The sequence below is a fragment of the Oncorhynchus gorbuscha genome, linkage group LG08 (assembly GCF_021184085.1).
Source record: "Oncorhynchus gorbuscha isolate QuinsamMale2020 ecotype Even-year linkage group LG08, OgorEven_v1.0, whole genome shotgun sequence".
Taxonomy (NCBI): Eukaryota; Metazoa; Chordata; class Actinopteri; order Salmoniformes; family Salmonidae; genus Oncorhynchus; species Oncorhynchus gorbuscha.
Window position 1 is genome coordinate 63,742,455 of NC_060180.1, and position 11,394 is coordinate 63,753,848.

General features: G+C 42.0%; 2 protein-coding genes across 10 annotated transcripts in view; both read right to left on the reverse strand.

Moving 5' to 3' along the window:
- Positions 1-3,327, reverse strand: part of LOC124041974 (cyclic AMP-dependent transcription factor ATF-6 alpha-like) — a 51,301-nt gene extending 47,974 nt beyond the window's left edge. For 2 of the 8 annotated variants that reach the window (XM_046360198.1, XM_046360196.1), the window contains exons 1-3: positions 3,060-3,327; positions 2,652-2,752; positions 2,439-2,505 (exon numbers count right to left, since the gene is read on the reverse strand). In XM_046360198.1, coding sequence (XP_046216154.1) covers positions 2,439-2,505; positions 2,652-2,752; positions 3,060-3,156 — 265 coding nt within the window. In that variant the 5' untranslated portion in view covers positions 3,157-3,327. Of the gene's footprint in view, positions 1-2,438; positions 2,506-2,651; positions 2,822-3,059 lie in introns of all 8 variants that reach the window. The other 6 variants (XM_046360195.1, XM_046360194.1, XM_046360193.1 and 3 more) reach the window with 5 other exon arrangements.
- A 4,535-nt stretch (positions 3,328-7,862) lies between these two features.
- Positions 7,863-10,423, reverse strand: LOC124040974 (dual specificity protein phosphatase 12-like). 2 transcript variants are annotated; one of them, XM_046358119.1, is made up of 7 exons: positions 10,289-10,423; positions 9,610-9,898; positions 9,405-9,518; positions 9,138-9,256; positions 8,734-8,821; positions 8,395-8,572; positions 7,863-8,058 (listed from the first exon to the last, which is right to left on the reverse strand). In XM_046358119.1, exons 2-7 carry the CDS (start codon positions 9,861-9,863, stop codon positions 7,906-7,908), a joined length of 906 nt encoding a protein of 301 aa, XP_046214075.1. In that variant the 5' UTR covers positions 9,864-9,898; positions 10,289-10,423; the 3' UTR covers positions 7,863-7,905. The 2 variants fall into 2 exon arrangements, with proteins under 2 accessions (XP_046214075.1, XP_046214076.1); XM_046358120.1 differs by having other exon boundaries at positions 10,296-10,422.
- Positions 10,424-11,394: the final 971 nt, after the last annotated feature.

Below are 11,394 nucleotides of genomic sequence, written 5' to 3' on the forward strand. Positions count from 1 at the left end.
GGTATCCTGGAAAGTACATCTGCATTCTGCATTGCAGTGCAGTTCTGCAGTGCAGACTTGCGGTACTTGATGTCCTAGGTGTGTGCTGACAACAACAAAGCCCGCCTTTGCATTCTGCTTGCAGCAAGTGAACGAATCCCACTCAAGATCTGATCTATCGTCCTCTGGAACAGTGCTGGTGCATTTGGGATTCCAAACGGTAGACAACAGAACCTGGAGAGCCAACTATGTGTCACAGCGGTCAGCAGCTCCATTGACTTTCATCCACATGCATCTGCAAATAGGCTTGGCAGAGGTCAATGTCCTGAACTTTTGACCCCAGCTAAACCCACGAAAAGGTTGTTGATATGTGGTACCGGATACTTCTCAGTGAACAACACAGGGTTAACTGTGACTTTATGTCTAAGTATCATATTTATTTAAGTAGTTTTCTATAATTATCTGTTGCAAGTACTGATGTTCCTGTTTAACTGCCAATATTAAATGTCTGCCAGTATTAAATGTCTGCCAATCTTAAATGTCTGCCAGTATTAAATGTCTGCCAGTATTAAATGTCTGCTAGTATTAAATGTCTGCCAATATTAAATGTCTGCCAGTATTAAATGTCTGCCAGTATTAAATGTCTGCTAGTATTAAATGTCTGCCAATATTAAATGTCTGCCAATATTAAATGTCTGCTAGTATTAAATGTCTGCCAGTATTAATTGTCTGCCAGTATTAAATGTCTGCCAGTATTAAATGTCTGCCAATATTAAATGTCTGCCAATATTAAATGTCTGCCAGTGTTGAATGTTATGGTTAAAGTTTGATGCCAGACTGGATTTGAGGACACACTCATAATATACAGGTAACATAAAGTGTCTTAATAGGGCGTTGGGTCTCCACGAGCCACCAGAACAGCTTCAATGCGCCTTTGCCTAGATTCTACAAGTGTCTGGAACTCTACTGGAGGGATGTGACACCATTCTTTGGTGAGAAATCCCATAATATGGTGTTTTGTTGTTGGTGGTGGAAAATGCTGTCTCAGGTGCCACTCCAGAATCTCCATAAGTGTTCAGTTGGGTTGAGATCTGGCGATTGCGCCACACACACACACACACACGCACACACACACACGCACGCACACACGCACGCACTCACACACACACACACACACACACACACACACACACACACACACACACACACACACACACACACACACACACACACACACACACACACACACACACACACACACACACACACACACACACACACACTTTAAACCCCCTATGCTCCTTTGAGACACATCTTTCAAAGTCACTGAGATCTCTACTTCTAGTTTTGTAGCCAAAATAATGGGCAACTGGGCATTTTTATGCATGATGGGATGTTAACTGCTTAATTACCTCAGGAACCACACCTTCCTTCAATATACTTTGTATCCCTCATTTACTCAGGTGTTTCATTTATTTAGGCAGTTACCTGCATATGTGACACTGTGTGATTCTGTAGCAGCCTATATTGTGACTTCCTACAAGCCTCTCAGGCTGGTGTTTACAGAACATTTGGTGCAGTTTGATTAATATATAAGGGCCTTCTCGGAGACATTTGGTGCAGTTTGATTAATATATAAGGGCCTTCTCAGAGACATTTGGTGCAGTTTGATTAATATATAAGGACCTTCTCAGAGACATTTGGTGCAGTTTGATTAATATATAAGGGCCTTCTCAGAGACATTTGGTGCAGTTTGATTAATATATAAGGGCCTTCTCAGAGACATTTGGTGCAGTTTGATTAATATATAAGGGCCTTCTCAGAGACATTTGGTGCAGTTTGATTAATATATAAGGGCCTTCTCAGAGACATTTGGTGCAGTTTGATTAATATATAAGGGCCTTCTCAGAGACATTTGGTGCAGTTTGATTAATATATAAGGGCCTTCTCAGAGACATTTGGTGCAGTTTGATTAATATATAAGGGCCTTCTCAGAGACATTTGGTGCAGTTTGATTAATATATAAGGGCCTTCTCAGAGACATTTGGTGCAGTTTGATTAATATATAAGGGCCTTCTCAGAGACATATATAAGGGCCTTCTCAGAGACATATATAAGGGCCTTCTCAGAGACATATATAAGGGCCTTCTCAGAGACATATATAAGGGCCTTCTCAGAGACATTTTCTTTGCTTCGGCTCTGGATGTGTTCACCATGAAATCTTACTATAAACCGGATAGATTGTTTTATTTATATTATCAACGAATGCTCTCCTTTCTATTCACCGGAAAATCCCCTTTACCGTGTGGGTGTGTGTTTCCTGTATGAGATTTGAATCTATTACCAGGAAGACACAGGGTTCTAGTAGTGTTTCTGACGGTTGGCTACACTCAGCCTACTTTGCCTTGGCTTGGCTGTTATAGTTCAACTGAAAGTGATGCAATCCTGGTGATTTTTACCTGTGCAGCAACCATCAGTATCTCCACTGGCGAAGGATCTCCATTGTAACAGATTAATGTCATTCACCTGAGAAACATGCAGTCTGTTAGCTGTCACTTTCAGTCACTAAGACTGACTGTAAGTTAGGCAGCTACTATTACCAACTATTTTAGATGTAGCCTAGTATGATAATAACACATAGCATTAAATAGGGGGGTAATGTGGTGCAATACCTCTTGTTGCAGTGTTGTTTCATTAGGTGGTGTGAACTCAAATTCTTGAAGCAGTTCTTCTGCATCACTTAGGTTTTCAAGTTCTTTAAACAGGTTGATGTCTGTAACAATGTTGCAAGCGGGAACAGATCAGTGAAAGAATCCAACGTCTCTATTCTAATACATTACGCCTGTAAAAATGTTGTAAGAGACAGTGAGTTTCCAAAGTAGCTTCAATACATAAAAAAATACAGTAAGGGGGAAAGTTGCTTATTGACACTCAGTCAAAACAAGTACTGCTGCGCCTGAGCATTAAAACGTATGTTACATTCAATAACGTAGAATATATTCATTATATCCAGACAGTCAATGAAGTTGCACGTTGTGTTTACAACACAGCTATTATTATATAATAAGAATCGCACTTACCCCATTCGCCATCATGATCAATGCAAATATCGGCTAAATCGCTGTCAAATAGCCCATATTGTAGATGACTGTCTACATCCAAACGTAACTCTGCCATTTCTAATGTTAGAAATTGTCAAAAGAGTCACAACAAAGTGTTCACATTTCCTAGTTTGCCGTCAACATCTCCACTATAAATACCATGAAATAAATAAATAGACGTCCTGCTATTAGTACGGAACCCGCGATGGGACATTTACAAAACATGACAGTTCACAGCCGGTCTCGCCTGCAAGTGATAAAGGTTATTTGAACTAGTAGCCGCACACTAAGGCAAACATCTACAGTGCATGTCTGGAGATCTGCTTCTTCAAAATGCATTATGATATGGGGGGGGGGGGCTAATAATAATCATTCCAATTAATAATGTAAGCAGCAGAAATACTGGTAAGACAGACAGACAGAAATATAGAGAAAGGTATTCTGAAAGAGAAATACTTATTTCAAATCAAATCAAATGTTATTTGTCACATAGGTGCAGTAGCAGAGAGAACAGTCTATGACTAGGGTGGCTGGAGTCTTTGACGGTCGGAGGCCAAGCAGTTGCTATACCAGGCAGTGATGCAACCCGTCAAGACGCTCTCGATGATACAGCTGTAAAATCATTTGAGGATCTGAGGACCCATGACAAATCTTCTCAGTCTCCTGAGGGGGAATAGGTTTGTCGTGCCCTCTTCACGACTGTCTTGGTGTGCTTGGACCATGTTAGTTTCTTGGTGATGTGGACGCCAAGGAACTTGAAGCTCTCAACCCTCTCCACTACAGCCCCATCGATGAGAATGGGGGCGTGCTCGGTCCTCTTTTTCCTGTAGTCCACAATCATCTCCTTTGTCTTGATCACGTTGAGGGAGAGGTTGTTGTCCTCTGTCTCTGACCTCTGTCCTCTGTCTCTGACCTCCTCCCTATAGCCTGTCTCATTGTTGTCGGTGATCAGGCCTACCACTGTTGTGTCATCAGAAAATGTAATGATGGTGTTGGAGTTGTGCCTGGCCGTGCAGTAATGAGTTAACAGGGAGTGCAGGAGGGGACTGAGCACGCCCCCCTGAGGGGCCCCGTGATGTGGATCAGCGTGGCGGATGTGTTGTTACCTACCCTTACCACCTGGGGGCGGCCCGTGAGGAAGTCTAGGATCCAGCTGCAGAGGGAGGTGATTAGTCCCAGGGTCCTTAGCTCGGTGATGAGCTTTGAGGGCACTATGGTGTTGAATTCTGAGCTGTAGTCAATGAATAGCATTCTCACATAGGTGTTCCTTTTGTCCAGGTGTGAAACGGCAGTGCAATAAAGATTGCATCATCTGTGGATCTGTTGGTGCGGTATGCAAATTGGAGTGGGTCTAGGGTTTCTGTGAAAATGGTGTTGATGTGAGACATGACCAGCCTTTCAAAGCATTTCATGGCTACAGACGTGAGTGCTACGGGTCGGTAGTCATTTAGGCAGGTTACCTTAGTGTTCTTGGGCACAGGGACTATGGTGGTCTGCTTGAAACATGTTGGTATTACGGACTCAGACAGGGAGAGGTTGAGAAAGTCATTGATGACACTTGCTAGTTGGTCAGCGCATGCTCGGAGTACACGTCCAGGTAATTTGTCTGGCCCAGCGGCCTTGTGAATGTTGACCTGTTTGAAGGTCATACTCACATCGGCTGTGGAGAGCGTGATCACACAGTCATCCGGAACAGTTGGTGCTCTTTTGCATGTTTCAGTGTTACTTAACTCAAAGCGAGCATAGAAGTTATTTAGCTCGTCTGGTAGGCTTGTGTCACTGGGCAGCTCTCGGCTGTGCTTCCCTTTGTAGTCTGTAATAGTTTGCAAGCCCTGCCACATCCGACGAGCGTCGGAGCCAGTGTGGTACGATTTGATCTTAGTCCTGTATTGACGCTTTGCCTGTTTGATGGTTTGTCATAGCGATATTTCTTATAAGCTTCCGGGTTAGAGTTCCGCTCCTTGAAATCGGCAGCTCTACGCTTTACCTCAGTGTGAATGTTGCCTGTAATCCATGGCTTCTGGTTGGATTATGTACGTACAGTCACTGTGTGGACGACATCCTCGATGCACTTATTGATAAAGCCAGTGACTGATATGGTGTACTCCTCAATGCCATCGGAAGAATCCCGGAATATATTCCAGCCTATGCTAGTAAAACAGTCCTGTTTAGCATAAACTTCATCTGACCACTTTTTTTTATAGATTGAGTCACTGGTGCCGACAAGTAAGAAGTGGTTTCCCTTGATGTCCAGCAGTGACTGCTAGTCATCAAGGGTAACCGCTTACATGTCGATTACATGTCACTTCATTTAAGATTTTTTTTATGTCTAGCTGTCTTCTAGACTGCTTTGAGTTCAGCGACAGACACACCTCAGAGAACTTGGCAGAGGAACTGTTGAGAGTGGCCAGAGAATGGCAAGTAGATGGAAAAGTGGTCTGTTATGTTAGCGGCAATGCAGCTAACATAACCAAAGCCATGAAAATGTTCAAATGGACCCATCGTCCATGTCTTAGCCCACACAATCAACCTGATTGTAAGAGATGCTCTGAAGGTGATGAAGCCCACCGTGGACAAAGTGAAAGCAGCTGTGGAATACTTCCACACAAGCACAGTAGGTGCTGAAAAACTAAAGTCTACACAACGCCAGATGGGGATGCCTGAGCTGAGGCCTAAACAAGACTGCAATACAAGGTGGAATTAAACATTTTGTTGAAGCGGTTTCTTCAGTCCAAGGATGCCATTATCTCTACCCTAGCCATTGTCAATGCACCTGTTGATGCTCTGACCCAAGAGGAATAATGGGAGGTGATGGAGGAGGTGTGCAGAGTCCTGGAACCCTTTGAGCAGGTCACTGTGGAGATCAGTAGAGAGAGGTACAGTAAGCAGTTATTACTACATCATTATTTAATCCAGTATTATATATGTATATGAGCAGTAGATGAGAATGTAGAATGTTACTTTTCTCTTTTTTCAGCTATGTGACAGCCTCGAAAATGATACTCCTGTGTCAGGGTCTGCAGTGAATCACAGCCAGCCGCCAGAGAGTTGATGGACACCCCATGTTCATCAATGGACAGAACGTTCCACAGAATGGAATATGTGCTATCAGAAACCGCTGAACTTGACCCCATGTTTAAGAAGTTAGCCTTCAATGATGCCAGAGAGATGGTGAGGCTCTTCAAAGAATAACCTCAGAAGCAGGGAGGGACAGCCCCAGCAGCCAGCAGTAGTGCCACAAACGTCTGCTTTTGGATGCTGTTTGACGAGAGAGCAACTGAGGATGCAGCACAAAGGAATCCCTCAGCAGATGCCATAACGGAGGTCCGATCCTATTTGGAGGAGCCCCTCCAAGATCTGCAGATCCTCTGAGCTGGTGAAGAACAAGGCCTCTGTCTACCCACAGCTTACTAAAGTCATGACAGGGAGACTCTGCATAGTGGCCACATCCGTTCCCTCTGAGAGGGTCTTCTCGAAAACGGGAAAAATAATTACTGAGAAGAAACCGCATCAGCCCCTCGAAAGTGAGGTAGCTTGCATTTCTGAACGCAAATCTCTCATAAAAGCAAAATATGGTCAGCATTGCTGTGTGCTGCTGGTTATAACATGGCAACAAAGAGAGAGAAAAGAGGGACCAGTTTAATGTTTTAAGTGGGATGCTGCAGTTTTGCAAATTATTTATTTTTCTTTGTTATGGTGCAATATTCTATTATGCTGTTCAGATTGTATTAGTTTTGAATGGTTATACTTTAAATACAAATGTTTAATAGCATTCTTTTTCATAACAGACCAATGCATTTGAAATAAATTGTGGTTAAGGTAGAGTATGATTTAATTTAATTAGAATTGTTTTAACACCAATCATAGTCAAACTATCGCAAACTCTTTGACTTGAAAAACTACAAAACATATCTTTTTAAAGAGCTGTTTGGGAACCAAAAGAGCCGGCTCTTTTTGGTGAGCCGGCTCACTGAAAAGAGCCGGAATGCCCATCACTAATAACCTCACAAGGCACCCTGATCTTTTTCCTCGAAATCTCTGTTTCCTTCTCCAGCGAAACACGGGGCCGGGTGTCAGCAGTATAGCCCTTGCGTCCATCTCATTGAAGAAAAACATCCAGTTTGAGGTGAGCAAACTGTGCTGATTTGAGAAGCTCTTTTCGGTCATAGGAGACGGTAGCAGCAACATTATGTCCAAAACAAGTTACGAGCAATGAAAAAAAACAAACACTCATCAACAGTTTGTGCAATCTGCTTCAGTTGCATGTAATATAGAAAAATAAATACCATCTCGTTAGGGGCAATTCCACAGTGACAGACTCAGATGTCACTTTAAATGTTGAACAAAAAACAATGATTGCGTGGTTAAATAAACCATACAACTCCACTCACAAGGACTACTTTCAACAATTTCCACAGAAAATCTTACAAAAATACAATTAGTCAAAGATGCAAAGTTCAGTACCAGAATGATGACACAAACCGTCCTTCTGGTACCAAACTCTGCATCTGAACTGTTTTTCAAGTAAATATGTTTATGTAAAATGTTCGGTGGAAATTGTTAAAAGTCTACGTGCACAGAGTTCTATGATTTGTTTAACTTTGCAGTCATTGGTTTTTGTTTGACATACATTTTAAAGTGACAAATCTGAGTCTCAGTGTCAGTTACTTTGGAATTGCCCTCGGGCTACTCATTCAATTAATATGCAAGTAGGAGAAATAGTCTCGGTAACCTAAAATATCTATGAACCGTCAATGGCAGACAGGGAAAGATGGACACAGCTATTCTGAGAAATTTATTACAGATATGAATCATTTTGACATTTTCATGATTTGAGTGTGGCTATACTGATGTGTTTGATTTCATCCACTCTGTTTTTATGCATCTGGAAGGCTGGAGTCACCCATCGACCACAGGAACACTGCTCCCCACACCAGCTGAATGAGCCCAACTTGGAGCTACACTTTGGGCACAAGATCTATAAAAAACAAGACAAATACAAGTTGTTTTTAAAATATATTTAGAAGACACTGAATATAACAAGTAAATGCTAAGTTAATTATTCTCAAATGTGGTCGAGGAGTCTCGTTTGTAGGTTTTCATACCCACAAACCTATCATTCAGTGTGAATTCTGTTTATTAATTGATCTGCTAAATATAGTAAAGCCGCTTCAGTAAGTCTGTTATATGCATTCTCATTTTACACTGAACAATGTGACTAAAACTGACTTAAACTGAAGAAAAATGTCTGAATATTCTATGCCAGCATTAACTAAGTACGACTTTCCATCTGAAAGCGAATTGTCATTTTTACCTGTCCATCCATCACCCCTAACAAGGCCTGTTCCATCCACTGGACAGGCTCAGTGAAGTAGGAAGTACATTGGGTCTGGTCCCCAATCGGTAGTTTACTCATCTTCTTATAGGCAAAAGCAGTCGGTCCATTGCCAATAGTGTGACCGAGGATACTGGAGGCGCGGAACAGTGTCCGTCTAAAGGGGAAGACAGAAGGGGGTAACGAGGGCGAACATGAAGAACATTTGTGTTGCTTGCTGACAGCCTTTATTTTTCACTCTCACTTCAGTCTCTGTTCCGCATCTGAAACCGTAGGGTGTGTGTATTCTTCATTTATTCACTCATTCAGTTCCCTTACCGACATTTCTTACACCTGTATACCACCTCAGAACAGGTGCTTAGGTAAGGGTCCACTGCAAACAACTCCTTTGGGACATTCCGAAGCTCTGCGTCAAGGATAAACAACGGTCTTAAGAGGATCTCTACAAAACAGAGCTGGCAGCAATTCAATTCATATGGATGAATGTTTCAATTAGGTTAAACAGAGTAATGTCCCCTGGTACAGTGAAATAAACTACAGCGGTCCTGAAACAGGAAGAAAGAAAAAAAAGGTGGCAGGTTAGTAGCCTAACAGTTAAGAATGTTGGGCAGTAACCAAATAGGTGCTGGTTTGATTCCCCGAGCCAACTAGGTGAAAAATGTGCATCTGCTAAATGTAAATAACAGAAAGGATGAAGAGGTGAGGAAAACAGCAGGACATACCTGGGTATTTCTCTGTGAGTTTCTGGAGTCTGTACTGCTTGTACTGGGGGCTGGTGACATCTACTTCACAACCCAATGACTCATATAGTGCTAACTGGTCCACAAACCCCTCATTCATCCTAAACATGAATTAAATACATTTTACAATGGACATAGTTGACAAAGATAACAGTACTTTCTTTAAATAACAAAGTGTCCTTAATAAACATGAACAATTCAGACCCTGCAGTTGAATGTTATAATAAAATCACATCTTTTTTTGCTTACTTTACATCAGGTTTAAGTTGCTGGAGTTTGGCATAGGCATCGCCAAAGTTCATTTTATGACATTTCATCAAGTAAGCAGTCACCACCGCCGCACTCCGACTTTGCCCTACGTGGCTAAAACATAAACACAGCGTTGCATGTCAAATGCATGTGAGGCTATGATGATATGCATTAAATAACTCAGGATTTGATAGGCCTCACGCACCAATGCACAAGGACAGATTTTGATGCCTCGCAAGCATCAGATATGAAGCGTAGGCAGTCATCAAGGTGGCTGAGTAGGTCTGTGGAGGACTCGTCCAGGGAATAGACATACTTCATCCTAAATGGCCCATCAGGTGAAGCTGGCTGCTCTGAGTCCACTGTGAGTATGTGGGTGATGCCAGCATTGGTCAGGTCCTGGGCATCTTTCAGGTCAGATGCTGCCCCGATGTAGACTCCTGTCTCTACCTGAATCATGACTTGGCAATCAGGATTTCTCTATGGTAGAAGACCTGTGAAATACACCTGTTGTTAGCATGTGACATTTAAAGACTGCATAGCTATACATGAATATGATATAGTGAATATGTACGTTAAGACATTCACTACGTTAGCTAGCTACTGGCATATTTTTTTGTATATGTTGTACTAAATAGCTTCCTTCCTGAATATCAGAATATAACATATGTATATTTTATCCACAAATTGATGAGGTATGATCTGTCCATGAATAATCTTCACTCAATGATCATTTTGACAGATACGTAGCTATAGCTAAACACAGCTTGCTAGGCTAGCTAACGTTAGATAGCTAGATTCATTTATCCGGCTCTGCTAAGTCAGCCTCAAGTTTCTAGCCTAAATATAAGTGTTATTCTATTCGTAAAAAATATCAGTCGTGCCTCTTACAAATGAAGTGTGCTATTTCAGTGAGTTGTTAAGAACCAAGCTAGCTAGCTACTAAACATAACTAAAAACGTAATGCATGGCTGCTAAACTGTTTGGTCCGGTTATTAATTGTAACCAATCAGGGAACAAAAATGGAACACTTTTGGTTCCGGAGATAGCTCCACTTTAGTTCCTACACGGCGAACGAAGTTTGAAGCTGTGTTAGCTGAGGAACGCTCAACTCCGTATATTGAGGCTGAGATGAGTATTGCGAACTTGTCTTGCGAGAACGGAGTTGTGCGTTCATCAGCTAAGCTGTGAATAAACGGTTTGCTGAGTGGTACACTCAGCACTCAAATCAACACTCAACTCAACACTCAACTCTTAGTACAAAACTGAACTGGTCACAGTGAAATGTAATGAGACCATTGGTTTAATCTCCAAAACACAACATAATGATATCTTTAAATTGTGTCATTTTAACCACCAGTTAATCCAAATAGCAAACAATGCAAGATACCAACAGAAGAGAGAGTGAAACACTAGAGAACCTCTGTGACAAGGTGTGTGTGTGGGGGGGGGGGGGGGGGGGGGACGACAGTGAATCATTACTTTAAGACACGAAGATCAGTCAATTTGGAAAATTTCAAGAACTTTGAAAGTTTCTTCAAGTGCAGTCGCAAAAACCATCAAGTGCTATGATGAAACTGGCACTCATGAGGACCACAACAGGAGAGGAAGACCCAGAGTTACCTCTGCTGCAGAGTTTATGTTCATTAGAGTTACCAGCCTCAGAAATTGCAGCCCAAATAAATGCTTCACGATAAGCCATCCCGTCTGATTTGGGCTTAGTGTGACTATCATTTGTTTTTCAACAGGACAATGACCCAACTCACCTCCAGGATATGTAAGGGCTATTTTACAAAGAAGGAGAGGGATGATGGAGTGCTGCGTTAGATGACCTGACCTCCACAATTCCCTGACCTCAACCAAATTGAGATGGTTTGGGTTGAGTCGGACCACAGAGTGAAGGAAAAGCAGTCAACAGTAGTAAAAAATAATGTAAAACCCTTGAATGAGTAGGTGTTCTGAAACATTTGAAAGATTGTGTATTTTTGAA